The sequence below is a fragment of the Rhinatrema bivittatum genome, chromosome 3 (assembly GCF_901001135.1).
Source record: "Rhinatrema bivittatum chromosome 3, aRhiBiv1.1, whole genome shotgun sequence".
In the NCBI taxonomy this organism is placed as follows: Eukaryota; Metazoa; Chordata; class Amphibia; order Gymnophiona; family Rhinatrematidae; genus Rhinatrema; species Rhinatrema bivittatum.
This window is the reverse complement of record NC_042617.1, coordinates 486,452,922-486,469,792: the sequence shown is the minus strand read 5'-3', so window position 1 is coordinate 486,469,792 and position 16,871 is coordinate 486,452,922. Positions and strand designations below refer to the sequence as shown.

Here is a 16,871-nt window from a genome sequence, read left to right as displayed (position 1 = left end):
TCCGTCTACTCCAGCCTCGCCCCTCTTCCCTCTTCCCTTTTCCCTCTTGTCCCCTGCATCCTTCTGTCTGGCGGGAAGAGGCTGGAATAGAAAGCAGAAAGCTCTCAGATATTTAATTAACCAAAACCCCCTTTTCCCGATGGCTGTTAGTTAATAAAGCTTTTATGTTATTATTATTAATAATAATAATAATAATAATAATAATAATAATAATAAAAAATAATAGAGCAATAGTAGGTAGCTCAATGATCTAGTGTTTCATATCAAGCTACATCCAAACTTGGATTCAGGTTCCTAATTTTACAGTTGATTAAAGACTGTGGTGTTACAGAAGCAGTGGCAAAACAGAGCCAGCCACTGGTCTTACCGTGTGTTCAACCAGAGAGCAGCACTGGAAGAGGCTCCATAAAGATTTATGTCCTGCTCTCATGAGCACTGGAAGACATGGCACTTTATGCCCAGTACCCTGAAGAAATTGACAGTACTAATCTTCAAAATACAAATAATAAAAAAATGGCTTACAACTATATCATTCAACACAAATCCATAAGTTTCAAATGATATAGTCACACAATATATTTTAAATAAAAAAGTTATAAATATTTCTTAACATTAACTAAATATATCCACTCATTTAATACAATATCTTAATCATTAATAATTAAAAAAAATCAGTCTCACCATCCAGTCATAGATACCACAGCACAAGACAAATGCACTTCCAGCACTCCAACACACACATACATCACACGTTAAACACAGTTAAAACATGTTTCGCTATCAAATAGCTTCTTCAGGGGTACAAAATATAAAGTGGATATGTGCAGAAAAAAAATCACTTTATCCAGCAAATTTCTTCACTCTCCCAAAAGGTGAATACTTTCTCAACAGTATCAATCTTCATAAAACTAAATGCAAAAATTATTTCTAGAAGAGCTCGAAAATGTCCCAAAACCAATCTTACACATTTGATAACTTCTCCAGAAGAGAATTCTCTAAAACGACTGTCACTCTTAACATATCTCAAATAGGCAAGAAATATTCAATTTCTTCAAATGCAGCACATGGTAGACTTTATTCTTAAATCACATTGTCAAACAAAGACTCCAAATCGGTTTTTACCAAGAGGCAGCAAATAAACCGGACAAACCGGATAACTTTTCAAAAGCTTTCCCAATGGATACACAGGTGATCTCTCAAACTCGAAAGCAGCTCAAATGCGGCGAAATTCAGATTGGTACTGAGGAGAATGTATTCACCTTTTGGGAGAGTGAAGAAATTTGCTGGATAAAGTGATTTTTTTCTGCATAGATCCACTTTATATTTTGTACCCCTGAAGAAGCTGTTTGATAGGGAGACATGTTTTAACTGTGTTTTACATGTGATGTATGTGTGTGTGTGTGTGTGTGTGTTGGAGTGGTGGAAGTGTATTTGTCTTGTGCTGTGGTATCTGTGGTTGGATGGTGAGAATGATTTTTTAATTTTTAATGATGATTAAGATATTGTATTAAATAGGTGGATATATTTTGTTAATGACAGCACCAATGTTCATGCATGATGGCTTCCTGATTGAAAATGAATTAGAAAAATTAAGGAGATCTTAGAGGAGGGCTTCTCAAATCTGTCCTGGTGATACCCCCCTCCTTCCCCAACTACTCTTAGTGGCGTTTTCAGGACCTCCTCAATGAATATTTATGAGGTAAATCAGCAAACATTATGCAAATTTACTTCATACATATTCATTGTAGATATTCTGAAATCCTAACTGGCTGTGAGATTGCCAGTTCAATTTAGCAAGACCTTTGTTAGAGAATAAACAGAAAAAAAGTAGAAGGAAGAGAAACATTTAAATAAATAGTGTTGAGTGGAGAAAGAAAAACAAGAAAAAAAGATATTAGAGCGTAGAGCTATAGATCCTGGAGAATTCCATTACATGTTACCTCAGTGGTTCCCAACTGAGGGACCTTCAGCCAGCCAGGTTTCAGAATATCTGCAATGAATATGCATGAACTTAATTGCAAACTCTGACTTCATTGCATGCAAATCTATCTCATGCATATTTGTAGCAGATATCCTGAAACTCTGACTGACTGGGAACAGACTTGAGAACCAATGATTTACTTTTTTTGCAGTATCAAAAAAACAACCATCAGTAAAAAAAAAAAATCACTTTTTGCAGGTAATTTTATTCCTCTTTGTCTCATGTCACTGTTGTTTCCTTCATATTTCATGCTTTCCTTAAAATATTACTTGAGAAATCTGCTGTCACACAATTACTAGGGCTCACCTTGTTTGGAAAATCCATTTTCTTCTAGTGCTGCTGAATTTGTACAGTTTTAATGTGATGTCTTTTATTTCCATAAAGATCTAACGCAGCTTATTAAGACAGAAGTTCCAATCAGGTCAGCGCAACCAAACACGGCAGATGTTTTCCACGAAAGGCAGCGGAGATCAGCTAAGAATAATGATGCTGTGGAAGGCCATAACCAACTGAGTTATTTCAGAGACCCATGTGATCCAAATCCTTGCCTGAATGATGGTGTTTGTGTAAATGTGAAAGGGAAGCCAAGCTGTAGGTATGCCCCATTGTTTTTCAGCTCTGTATTGGGAAGATGTTTAAGTAAGACACTGTCACATAGGCAAAATATCTAATCTGAGTTATAAAACAGATAAATCCTATTTTCTTTGGCATCAATGCTGGCATAAAAACAGACTTGATAAAACAGTCCTACTAGCCAACTAAAACTGCACCTATTAAATTAGCATCAAAATACTTAAGAATTTCTCATCTATTATTCCCTTGTGCTCTATTAGGAAATGAATAAACCATTAAAAGTCAGCATGATTGTTGATGTATTTTATGAGAGCAGCATAGTATGTTGAACTGTTGTTTAGGAAATTAAACCAGCATGTGGGCCAGCCCAGTGGCTCAGTGGTAGTGCTGTGTAATATCCCAGTTCAATCTCCGAGCTGGGTCTTCTACTCCACGGGTTATTTGGGGCTGGGGAGGTTGTGAAGGGAATCATGGTTATTGCTTGCTTAAGGGTGACACCTAGTCGCAGAATTCAACCCATGATGAAACCGTTCTGGAAGGAGCTCTGTGCATGTTCCCTGGCCAGAACCATCACTGCAATGACAAGACTAAATATGTTTGTGTGTGCATAAGGGGGCAGTGGAATAAAATAGAGGAAAAATTCCTAGGTAGGAGCAAATGAAGGCTCATGGCACCAAATCTTAGCTTTGGTTCAGATTGAGCTGGAAGTGTAAAGGAGAAGGAGTAAACTGCTAGATCAAACTTCCCTCCAGCCAAAAAAAACCCCCTCCCCCCAAACCAAACATTCCTTAGAATGGAAGAAACCAATAATGCAGACAGGAAAAAACTTTTGTTTGTTCACTTGTATTCACAGGTGCTACTCAGGGCAAGCCATCTTCTACACTGGTGAGGAGTGTGAGGCGATGCAGGTACACGGGAACATCCTTGGAATGATGATTGGAGGAGCAGCGGGGACAATAGTATTAACACTTGCTATATTTGCCACACTGGCTAGAAAATAAAGCAATGATAAAATCTTTTGGTGTCTTGAAATGTATGAAAACTGGAAATAAATAGAGCTTATAAATGCAAGTGAAGAGTTGTAGTTGTGAGGTTTGTTGACTTACATTGAAAGATTTATGGCAAAGGATGATATGAGATCTTTTATTTGGTAGATTGCCCATTTGAAGGGAACATACTCAAGGGCAACAAAAGCATCTGTGATGCAACCGTCCATGGTGATACCCAGTGTGATCTCTAACCTTTTTTGCCTTCCTATTCAGTGCACATATACCTTAACTACAGCTGTGCAAGTAAAGTAAGAAACTGGATTCATAATGCATTATGGGTCTTGGCAGCCTTCAACACCTGCTGTTCTCAGTCCTGATGAGACATTATACAGGGTGGCCCATGGAAAAGAAGCCTGCCTGCGTGGCACTTGTATTGGAGGCAGGCTACTTTTCCATGGGCCACCCTGTATTAATATCCAACCCTTGAAAAGTTCCATCACTTCTAGCAACTGAACCTATGCTAATTCTGTTTAATTGATGCTAATCCAGTCCCTCCGCCACACCTTTTGATGATTTTTATTTTCGGAATTTCTACTCCACAACATTCTTTAGATACAAAAGCTTCCATCTTGAAGCACTAGAGTCACATCTGAAGATGGGATCCATATGGTCTCAAAAGCTTGTGTACTACAATTTTGTTATGTTGCTCCTTTAAAAAGTAGTATAACCTACAAAGATTCAAGTTTTCTCCAGGACCAATGTCACTACTTGAAGTGTTCCAGTTAAAATAACTGCATTTGTAATAGTATTTGTTATTAATATTTTGACAGTAATGTACAATACCTTGTGCCGTAAAAGATGCAGCCTTTGTTTGCCTTGAAGAATTTTAACTTTTTAAGAGGGTCATTTATCAAGCTGTGGTAATGCTTTACTGCATGGTAAATAAGTTATCTTACCCCTATAAATGTAGGTGCAACGTGATGGGGCATAGGTCTGCCTGAGGTTTGCCAAGTGCCATTTCAAAAAAGGCACAGCCAGACCCTAGGGGCTATGCCGGTACTGCTGCGCCACCAAGGTTTTAGACAAAATGCTTTGGGGGGAAGGGAGTGTGTGTGGGGGTGGGGGGAAAAGGAGATCCAGGGAATTGAGGGGATCACTTAGAGCACTAAAAGGCATGGCTTAGTACTGAAGGGTTGGATCAGGGCCAGCAGCAAGTTGGGATTGTTTGGGTTTTTTTTTTTTACATTGGTGCTGCTTCAGGATACAGCAGGGATGGGTATGAGAGGGTGTCTCACTAGTAATTTTCTCACTATGAATTGGGGGGGGGGGGGGGGGGGGGGGGGGGGGGAGGGATGTTTCTGGAGCCATATGGCCTCTTTAAGGAAACACCCTGGGAGCACTGGGACATGCATTACTATACCAATGCTCCTAGGTAAAGTAAGCTACACTTCTTGAAGTGTAGCTATCATTTAAATAACATGGCTTACTGAGATTTCTGTTGGCCATCATAGTTGGTGATTCAAATATTAGGAATGTAGATAACTGGGTGGCTGGTGGGCATGAAAATCACCTGGTAACATGCCTACCTGGCACTAACCTTTAAAAAGGAGATAGAGCAGATTTTAAATTAAATCAAAGGGGAAAGTCGACAATCGCTCAGCAGCGCATGGTTCGGAGGGAGGTATCTTCGAAGGTTACGATGGAAGCATTAGAGTTATCGCATCCCAACAGAGAGCTTCCAATTATAAGAAAAGTAGTCCATGTGCCTATAATTAAAGAATCACCTGAGCTAAAAGATTCCAAATTATCCTTGACAACTGAAAAGCAGAATGTTAATACAAACAAAAAACACACTTTGAAATGTTTGTATGCTAATGCCAGAAGTCTAAGAACTAAAATGGGAGAGTTAGAGTGTATAGCAGTGAATGATGACATAGACTTAACTGGCATCTCAGAGACATGGTGGAAGGAGGATAACCAATGGGAAAGTGCTATACCAGGGTACAAATTATATCACAATGATAGAGAGGAGCAACTTGGTGGCGGAGTGGCGCTTTATGTCCGGGATGGCATAGAGATCAACAGGATAAAGATCCTGCAAGAAACTAAGGGCCTCATTTTCTAAAGTATCGCAGGCCTGCGATACTTTAGGGAATGAGGGGCGGGGGGCTGAAACGGGGGGCGGGCCTGCGCTAGCCGGCAGCGATCGCACTGTTGCTGCGATCCTAATGCACTAAATGCACAATCAAATCTTTATGGGTAGAAATCCCTTGTGTGTTGAGGAAGGGTATAGAGATAGGAGTATACTACCATCCACCTGGCCAAAATGATGAATCGGACAGTGAAATGCTAAGAGAAATTAGGGAAGCTAACCAAATTGATAGTGCAGTAATAATGGGAGATTTCAATTACCCCAATAGTGACTGGGTAAATGTAACATCAGGACATGCTAGAGAGATAAATTCTTGGATGGAATAAATGATAGTTTTATGGAGCAATTGGTTCAGGAACCGACAAAAGAAGGAGCAATTTTAGATTTAATTCTCAGAGGTAATGGTATTGGGATTGCTTGGCAATAGTGATCATAACATGATCAAATTTGAATTAATGACAGGAAGGCAGGGGGGCAGTAAGTAAATCCATAGCTCTAGCACCAAATTTTCAAAAGAGAGACTTTGACAAAATGAGGAAAATAGTTTAAAAAGAACCTTGAAAGGTGCAGCTACAAAGGTAAAGGGTGTGCAAAAGGCATGAACATTGTATAAAAGTACCATCTTAGAGGCACAATCCAGATGTATTTCACACATTAAGAAAGATGGAAGGAAGGCCAAACGATTACTGGCATGATTACAAATTGAGGTGAAAGAGCTATTTTAGCCAAAAGATATTCATTCAAAAAATTGGAAGAAGGATCCATCAGAGGAAAATAGAATACATCATAAGCATTGGCAAGTTAAATGTAAAACATTGATAAGACAGGCTAAGAAAGAATTTGAACAGAAGTTGGCCGTAGATGCAAAACTTCATCATAAAAACTTTTCAAAAAATATCCAAAGCAGAAATCCTGCAAGGGAGTTGGTTGGCCAGTTAGAAGATCGAGGGGTTAAAAGGCACTTAATGAAGATAAAATCAATGTGGAAAGACTAAATGAATTCTTTGCGTCAGTGTTTACTGAAGAAGATGTTGGGGAGATACCTGTTCTGGAGATGGTTTTCAAAGGCGATGATTCAGATGAACTGAATCAAATTGTGGTGAACCTGGAAGATGTCATAGGCCAGATTGACAAACTGAAGAGTAGTAAATCACCTGGCCTCCAAATCAAAAGGAAGAGCATGACAGAGATCTGGTTGAAGACATCCAAAAGATGGGAAAGAAGGGAGAAGTGGTGATTGTTGGAGACTTTAATCTGCCAGATGTAGACTGGAGAATCCCTTCTGCAGAATCTAACAATAGTAGAGAAATAGTAAATGCCCTGCAAGGGGCTTTGTTCAAACAAATGGTAATGGAACCCACAAGAGAGGGAGCTATACTCGATTTAGTGCTCACTAATGGAGATAATGTCTCTGATGTCCAGGTGGGCACCCACCTCAGCACCAGTGATCATCAAACGGTATGGTTTCATATCACACAAAGGATACTTAGAAGAAGCATGAAGACCCAAGTTTTGCAGTTCAAAAACACAGACTTTGATGAAATGGGGAAGTACCTGGAGGAAGAACTAAAAGGCTGGGAGAACAAGAGAGATGTGGATCAACAGTGAACCAAACTAAAAGGAGCAATTATCAAGGCAACTAATCTATATGTTAGAAAAGTAAAGAAAAGCAAAAGAAAAATGAAACCTATCTGGTTCTCAAAGGAGGTGGCTGACAAAATAAAAGCTAAAAGAACAGCATTCAAGAAATATAAAGGATCCCAAAGGGAGGAGCACAAAGAAGAATATCTGGTATAACTGAGGGAGACGAAGAAAGTAATCAAGACAGCAAAAAGTCAAGTGGAAGAAAGGATTGCCAAAGAGATAAAGAGAGGTGACAAAACATTTTCCAGATATCTTAGAGAAAGGAGAAAAGTTCAAAGTGGTATAGTGAAATTGAAAGGTGAAAAGGATCAATCTGTAGAGAGAGATGAAAAAAATGGCAGAAATATTAAACAAATACTTCAGTTCAGTGTTCACTAAAGAAGACCCAGGAGAAGGTTCAATAGATCCCTAGAAACGGGAGTGGTGCCAAGTGATTGGAGAAGAGCGGTGGTGGTCCCGCTTCACAAGAGTGGGAGCAGAGAGGAGGCTGGTAACTACAGGCCGGTTAGCCTCACCCTGGTGGTGGTAAAAGTGATGGAGTCGCTGCTGAAAGAAAGAATAGTGAAATATCTACAGTCGGGAGAATTGCTGGACCAGAGGCAGCATGGATTCACCAGAGGAAGATCCTGTCAGACAAATCTGATTGACTTTTTCAACTGGGCGACTAGGGAATTGGATCAAGGAAGAATGCTCGATGTCATCTACTTGGATTTCAGCAAGGCTTTTGATACGGTCCCGCACAGGAGGCTGGTGAATAAAATGAGAAGCTTAGGAGTGAGTACTAAGGTGGTGGCCTGGATTGCAAACTGGTTGACAGACAGACGACAATGTGTGATGATAAATGGAACTTACTCTGAAGAGAGAGCGGTGTTAAGCAGAGTGCCGCAAGGATTGGTGTTGGGACAGGTCCTGTTCAATATCTATGTGAGCGACATAGAGGATGAGATAGAAGGTAAGGTTTGTCTGTTTGCGGATGACACTAAGATCTGCAACAGAGTGGACACGCCAGAAGGAGTGGAGAGAATGAGACGGGATTTAAGGAAGCTGGAAGAGTGGTCGAAGATATGGCAGCTGAGATTCAATAGTGTGTAACAATCTGAAGTCGGCGAAACAATGTGACAAGGCGATAGCTAAAGCCTCATTTATCAAAATGCACTAAGGCGTTTTTGCATGTGATAAGCCCTTAAAGCATGCGAAAACATCTTTAATGCATGCGATAGCACCATATCGTATGGTGCGATGCAAATCCGAAAAAGAGGAGGAGTTAGGGGCGGGAGTGGGCTGGGATTACAATTTTGCAATGTCCTATCGCACGATTTTTAATGCCGATTTTAGCTACAATGTTTTCAGTAGCGTTAAGCCATTAGTGCATTTCACGATGTCTCCTCAAAGGCCTGTTAGAGAGAGAATAATTTATTCCATCCATCAAGAAAAGAACAAGAAAGACCTCAATTATGAGCTATAGAAGATTTGATAACTTGCAGCGGTGGGACCTCCAACAAGCTCCCCCACCCCTGTGAATGCAACAATCAAATCGGAACAAATAAGGTCAAGCATTCCCTAAAATAAACAGGTTCCATAATGTAAAGAACTTTTACCCCTGAAACCGCAGGTAACTTGTGGAGGTTCAGCAGCAACATTCTAGACTAATTGTAAATTCCTTGCACTTTTTTGTGGTAATCCTAAGTACAAGGCATTGCAATAATCGAGGCATAATTAAAGCACAAACCAAATGGGCAAAATTCTCCTGAGGAAATAAATTGGCGAATCATTCATAAGTAATGTAAATAATAAAAACAAATTTCTGTGGTTTCAGCATCAAAGTAGCATCTATTCTCAATACCCAAACTCCTCACCTGGTCGTTCAAGGGAATGACAACATTATCCCATTATATAGAAGGGCAGGAGAACTTTGCATCTTTTTCCCGTACCCATAAGGCTTTTGTCTTATAAGCGTTAATCTTTATTTTCACACATCCAAGACTGCATGCTGCTCAAGCAGCCATTTAAGCTGTACAGCGCTGTTATTTGGTTCATCTCTGATGGGATATCAAGCTGAATATGATCAGCAAAGACCTAGAAACAAAACCCAGCCACCTACTAAGTTTTGTGTGTGGCTCCAAATAAATTTTAAAAAATAAAGGGGAAAGTAGAGTACCATGTGGAGTTCCTCAATTAATAAGATAATGAGAAGTGCAAGAACCCATATTCACTAATTGGATCTACACGATAGAAAAGAAGCAACCCAACTAGGAATTACCCTAGACAGACCCATGGAGGGAAAGTGTGATAACAAAATGTAATGGTCTATGGTATCAAATTCTACGCTAAGGCCTGGATTCACCATTCTAACATAGAATGGTGAATCCAGCGAAAACGGGGGCGAGGGGATGAAGGGGGGGGGGCGGGCCTGCGAAAGCTGGCAACCATCGCAACACCACGGTGTTATCGCTGCTGGCTTTCGCACCCAATAGTGCCACCGTGAAAGGTGGTGCTATTGGGCATGCTACTGGCAACGCTAATGGCACTTACCTTATCGCCGCCAGCGAAGATACCACCGCATCTGCCTCCTCGCCGCCCCGACTCCTCCCCTCGCTGCCCCGACTCTGCTCCCGGCAAGCTATCGCACGTGAAAAGGGACTTTTCATGTGCGATAGCTGCTTATCGCTATGCGATACCGATAGAAAATGACCTTCTAAGATCCAAAAGTACTACAACAGAATAATTTCCTTTATTGAGTTATTTCCATAAATCTTCAAAAATTATCAAGGTAGTAGGGGTGTGCAGGACAAAAAATGACATTTTATGTCATTCAGGGGTCGATTTTCATTGTTGCTAATGTTTACCCATTTTTAAAAATTTTTTAATGTTTTGGAAGCAGTGCGCACTAATAACGTTTGAAGACAAACATGAAATTTCATGTTTTTTTCCTATTGTTTCATTTTGGAAATGACATAGACAATGTCTTTGATAAGCGATAAGCGATAGGAAATGACCCCCTTAGCCATTTATGGGGCTAGAAGTTAGAAGTTAGAAAACATAGGGCCTTATTTTCTAAGGCTATCGTAGGCTTGCGCTAACAGCGCAAGCCTGCGATAGCTAGTGAAGGTAGCGCCCCGGAAGAGGAGGAGTTAGGGCATCACCGGGGCTGACTCTGCGAGCATGGCGCGGACAGCGAAAAGGTAAGGAGCCTTTTCGCTGCATATTTCGCGTCCAATAACTACACCTTCTATGGTGTAGTTATTGGGCGCGATGCCGGCAGCGATCGCACCGCGGAGGTGCGATCGCTGCCGGCTAGTGCAGGACCGCCCCCCCCCCCCGTTTCGCCCCCCCCCCGCCCCTCATTACCACATTTTTCTAAAGTACCGCAGGCCTGCGATACTTTAAAAATGAGGCCCATAGACATTTTTAAAGTACAGAAAAATGAAGTAAAATAGCGTATTTCCTATGGCAGTCTGTGAGAATATACAGTTATACATACAGTAAATAAATGTAATCTGCTTTGAAGTGCTGAAAAGCAGAATATAAATAAATATTCATATTTGTGAACATACAGTATATGAAATAAGCAAAAATGCCCATGAGACATGACGTTGATGGTGCATAGTACACCAGTAGGAGGAGTTAAGGACTGGAGGCCATGTCAATAACAGGCAAAATGTGCCCAATGTTTCTGCTTCAGTGCTACCCAGCCAATAAATTATGATAAATACTTACCATGGTATCATTTCTACAAAAGCAGCACAAATAAGTAAAAGCAAGCATTTCCTTTTTTTAAAGGTATTTCTATAGTAGCTTTTTTCAACGGAAAATCTTTGTGATGATGCCTTGCAGCAACCTATAAGAACGCATGATTTGTGTCAGTGCTATATTAGCTTTATGATACATTTATTTATCTATCTATTTATTTATCTATCTATTTATGTATTTATTTATTTATTTACTTAGTGTTTTTTTATTCTGGTATTCATGATAGGAATCACATCACTATACATTCATGATAGGAATCACATCACTATACAGACACAAATTTGGACTCCTTCGATCACACTTACACTTTAGAGGTGGAAACCCTTATAAAAAGAATGAAACCTTCGACTCACCCTCTAGACCAAATACCTTCCAAATCTCTGATTCTCATACCAGAATACATCTCCAAATATCTAGCCGATATTATCAATTGTTCCCTTTCACAAGGAATATTCCCGGATGCTCTCAAACTGGCCATGCTCAAACCCATACTCAAAAAACCAAACCTGGACCCGGACCCGGATGACCTCAACAACTATCGCCCCATTTCAAATCTCCCGTTTGTAGCTAAGATCATGGAGAAAATCGTAAATAAGCAACTTTCAAACTACCTTGAAGATCATAACATTCTTCACCTGGCACAATATGCTTTCAGAAAAGAACACAATACCAAAACCCTCCTCATCTCACTCCTTGATCATATTCACACAGGCTTTGATAAAGGACAGTCTTTCCTCTTAGCTCTCCTCGACATCTCTGCGGCTTTCGATACTGTAAATCATAACATCCTATTAAACCGGCTATCAGATATAGGAATTACAGGATCAGCTTTTAGATGGTTCGACTCCTTCCTTAGCAATAGAGGCTATAAGGTTAAAATCAAGAACAAGGAATCCTCTCACACTAAAGCCCCATTCGGAGTCCCCCAAGGCTCTTCCTTATTGCCTACCCTGTTTAACATTTACATACTCCCTCTCTGCCATCTACTCACAAAGCTAAAACTTAAGTTCTATATTTATGCAGACGATGTTCAAATCTTAATCCCAATACCCAACTCACTGGACTCAACACTCAAGCTATGGAACTCTCACCTCCAAACGATCAATAATCACTTATCAAGCCTCAATCTGGTCCTCAACACTTCCAAGACTGAACTATTGCTAATCACTCCAGAAAGTAGTCCTTTCCAACACCAATGGCAAACTAACATACAAATATCCCATGCCAGAGACCTTGGAGTTATTATCGATAGCCACCTGAACCTAAAGCAATTTATAAAAATCACCACAAAGGAGTGCTTCTACAAGTTACAAGTACTCAAAAAACTAAAACCGCTCCTATTCCATTATGATTTTAGATCTGTCCCCCAAGCCATTCTGTTTTCCAAAATCGACTACTGCAACTCCATTTTGCAAGGTCTCCCGGCGTCCACTATAAAACCCCTCCAGCTGCTACAAAATGCAACTGCGAGAGTTTTGACCAATACCAACTGGAGAGCACATATCTCTCCTATTCTAAAAGACCTTCACTGGCTCCCAGTACACTTCAGGATTCTCCATAAATCACTCACAATTATCCACAAATACATTCACCATCAGACCCCCCTTGATCTGCTACACCCTCTCAAACAGCACTCGACGGCCAGACCTTTAAGGGATGCCTAAAAGGGATCCTTACATGTTCCTTCTATCAAAATTGTGCACCACTCAAACATCAGAGACCGGACATTCTCTATCACAGGTCCCTCCATCTGGAACACCATGCCTCCGGACCTCAGGCAAGAAACTTGTCTACTAACTTTTAAAAAGAAACTTAAGACATGGCTGTTCTGCCGAGCCTTCCCCGCCTCTTGTGCAACAGCCTGACTTGAATTGTGCCAGTAATTTTGTAAATAAAATAACGTTCCAGTAATGATGTAAGGAAATAAATGCTAAATCATGTTACAAGTTACCACGAGGATGGCTCCTTGCCCCTCACATATTCTCTTGTATATTGCACTTTATTTTCGTTTCCCCCTTTCTTGTTTCCTACTCCCAGTTAAGGCAGTTATACTCCTTCAATTTGTCTCTTGTTGTTTGGTTTGGTTACAGTTACTGCATTGTTCGATGTAAACCGAGTTGATTTGATTTGTATCAAGAAAGTCGGTATATAAAAGCCTTAAATAAATAAATAAAAATCATGCCGGTTTACAATAAACAGGGTGTGCAATATACAGCGAACAAAGAATTATAACGAGTGCATGGTTAGAAAATCGCAATTACATTAAAACAGGGAGGTGCACAACTGGGAGTAGAGAGGAGAGAAGAAGAAGGAGATTAACTGAAATAAAAAAATATTTACGATGCAAAATTAATTACAGTGAAGTGGACTTGATGTAGTGAAGGAGATTGTTACTAAAGAGTTTGTAATGTCTTATAGTAAGTGGCTGTAATGTGAGGATCAGTTGAAGTCTGGATAGGCTTTTTTGAAGAGCCATGTTTTCAGCCTTTTCCTGAACGTCGGAAAGCATGGTCCCTGTCGCAGAGCTCCAGCATTGTTTGTTACTCTGTGTTATGAAATATAACCAGCTGTACCCCTACCTAGTGGCTGATCTAAAAATAAGTTATGGGACTTCACATTTTTCATTTAGACAAGACCAAAAGGTTTTATGTTTATAAAAGTCAAAAAGTTGTTATTCCTATTAGAGCCAAAATGGTAAGATGATCACATTTTTTAAAAAAACAAAATCCTTTTTTTTTTTTTTTAATTTTCTTTTTAATTGCATTCAAACATCAGACAAGAATACATTATTCAGGATATTTAGGAATATACAGATAGAATTACAATATAAAGAAACAAGGCAAAAATTAAGAAAGAAGAAATGAAATAAAATCTGTATATTCCTCATTAAGAAAATAAGGGGAGGGGGGAAGGGGTCAAGGAAAGTGCAACTAGCAATGAAGATTAGTAAAGAGAAATAATGAGAAACCACCACCGTAATCCCATGTATGGCCTATCTTTGAGACAAATTTGGTGTGCGTATCTAAAAACGTCCGGAGTTGTGATGGTTCAAAAAACGGATAATTAGCATTCCCATATTTTACATGACATTTACAAGGGTACTACAAAATAAATTGGGCCCCCCTTGAAAGTACCTCGGTATGCATATATAGAAAGTTTTTATGCTTTTTAGAGCCAAAATAGTAAGATGATCCCATTTTTTAAAAAAACAAAACATCAGTTCCTTCCTTCCTGTTAATTTTCTAAGTTGCGCGGCATGAGAAATCTCCAGGTTGCAATTTGCTGAAGCTCTGTCCTTATCCGCCATGGCGTGGAGTGCGGGTTGTGTTAGTGAGCTGAAGGCACATTCTCCCCCTTGTATTATGTGCTTAGGGCAGCCCAGAGCTTGTTGCACGGTGAAAGGTAGTCAGGTCTGCTCCTCAGTGCAGGCCCTGTTTGTGGTAGCGGTGGCCACAGCTGCTGCTGCTGTTTGTTACGTCCAGGAGTTGCAATGGAGCTGGGGAGGAGAAAGAATCTTTTGAGAGAAGTGAAAAAAATGTTAGCACCAGGACTTAAGTTTTTATAATTTATGATTGTCCTATTTAAGGGGTACCTTTAAAGGCTCTGTAAGCAGTGATCAAGCATCATTTGTTAGCATGCATTTGTTTAATTTTATTTGATGAAGAAAAGGATGATACTTGTTGAGGAAGGAATATCAAGAGGTCATAGCTTTTTTTCTTTTTTATCTACAGCACATATGGCTGATGACTGACAGTATCTCCAGCTATATAGGAGGGCACATGCATACTGCACAAGTTGATATGAACCCAAACAACTCTGATACACTCAGGTTGTGCACAGGGGCCCCTCTGTCCCATATCTGTTTGTGTTCGCTTTGGGATCCCTGGATATACACAACAGAGTGTGAGAGGGATGGTATCCTGACTGAATGACATTCTTTATAAGTCTCTCTTTATATGGACCATTGTCTGCCCAGCCCAGTCAGAAAATAAAATCGGTCTCTTGAATGCTGCAGATAATTGACAACAGTGAGGGATTCTCCGGATTGAAAGTAAATGTATCTGATAGGACAAAAAGGAAAACAGATAGAAGGATTTATCAATAATAACTGAACATATGATGAGCCTTTAAGTCAGTGTTTCCCAACCCTCTCCTGAAGGCACACCTCACCACTTGGGGCTTCAGGATATCTGTAAGGAATTTGCTTGAGATAGATTTGCATATACTTGGTGTCCAATACATGAAAATCTATCTCACGCTTATACATTGTACCTAAAAACTGGAGGGTGGCCAATGTAACTCCAATATTTAAAAAAGGCTCCGGGGTGATCCGAGTAACTATAGACCAGTGAACCTGACTTCAGTGTTGGGAAAAATAGTGGAAACTATTCTCAAGAACAAAATCGTAGAGCATATAGAAAGACATGGTTTAATGGAACACAGTCAACATGGATTTACCCAAGGGAAGTCTTGCCTAACAAATCTGCTTCATTTTTTTGAAGGGGTTAATACAAAACTAACCAGTGATATTCAGATCTAGCTAGGGTTCCTGGATAATTTTGTTCATGAATATTTAGTGGGACATTTATCCTGCTGAATATCCCTGCTAACTTATGCTGCTAATGTTAGCCGATATGTTATCCATGATATATATTTTTTTAAATATTGGCCTCTGCATGTAAATCCAAACCCCAATGCAGACTCTACTCCCTGGGAAAGCCTCTTCCAATGTCTGTAAGAAGTCATGCATACAGTGTGCGTGTGAATAATTTTACATGCGCACCAGTTGTGAAATTTTCAAAAGGGCCATTTCTTCAAGAAAAGCACTGCATTACCCTTGGAAAATTCCCCTTTTCTATTATGATCTGGCTCAAAATCTGGCAACATAAATATGGAGAAGAGGTTGGCATATCCTAAATTGTTAGAACGGTTTAATATTGTTCCTGCAAAATTACAGTATGAACTCTGTAAAAAATTGAATAGTCCAGTATCAAAGTTTATTTGTAGGGGGAAAATCCCCAGAGTATCAATGCGAGATTTATAACAGTCACATGGGGGTGGTTTTGGCTGAATTTTACTTCATTGGGGTGGCATATGCCATCAGTATGCCCATACTGATGGCTTCAGCGACTGCACTAAGTTAAGTTACACGAATGGCACTAAGCAAAAGAAAATACTAAAAAAAAATTACTTGATAAACATAACATTGACCGATGATTAAGCATAAGGCCTATCATCTAGCAAACTTGCTGATCAGATGAAGCCTATTATGACAGGTCAAAATTAACCTAAGCGTCTGTCCAATAATATTTTCAGTACTGGTGAATTTTTTATGTATGACAGAGGAATCTTTTAGTTTGTCCATATTGTATCCCAGCATGTAATAATTCATAGCTACTTAACTTCTAAAGTAGGTAAAAAAGTCCATATTTTGCCAAAATATACCTTTTTATTTATTGAGTGACTGCCTCTAAGATGTCCTTGACTGGCATTCAGATGTGGTTGTAGTAGTGGTGGTAGAAGTGGAAGATGACTATGTAAGAAATACAGAAATAGCAATATCACAAGTGAACTCATGTTTATGGTATAGTGGTTTTCTAAGAAAAAACTGTTCCCATGCAGAGAAAGAAATAATGCTTTAAAAGCAATGAAAATCCACATTAAAATGGGAAATATTAATATTTTCTGTTATGTGCTGGGTTCACTGTAGCATGAAAAATATCAAATAGCAAAATCAATAAAAAAAAATTAAATTTTTTGAGGGTGGAGAGGTGTTTGTGGG

The 16,871-nt window shown here is 39.6% G+C and overlaps 2 protein-coding genes across 2 annotated transcripts in view; one reads left to right on the top strand and one right to left on the bottom strand.

The window, feature by feature from the left end:
- Positions 1–3,555, top strand: part of MEP1A (meprin A subunit alpha) — a 49,857-nt gene extending 46,302 nt beyond the window's left edge. Inside the window, exons 13-14 of the mRNA XM_029596888.1 lie at positions 2,366–2,576; positions 3,408–3,555. Of these exons, the coding sequence (XP_029452748.1) occupies positions 2,366–2,576; positions 3,408–3,555 (359 nt within the window). The remainder of the gene's footprint in view (positions 1–2,365; positions 2,577–3,407) is intronic.
- Positions 3,556–13,858: 10,303 nt separating this feature from the next.
- LOC115088101 (adhesion G-protein coupled receptor F3-like) overlaps positions 13,859–16,871 on the bottom strand; it is a 97,323-nt gene continuing 94,310 nt past the window's right edge. Inside the window, exons 17-18 of the mRNA XM_029596056.1 lie at positions 16,535–16,622; positions 13,859–14,603 (exon numbers count right to left, since the gene is read on the bottom strand). Of these exons, the coding sequence (XP_029451916.1) occupies positions 16,560–16,622 (63 nt within the window). The 3' untranslated portion in view covers positions 13,859–14,603; positions 16,535–16,559. The remainder of the gene's footprint in view (positions 14,604–16,534; positions 16,623–16,871) is intronic.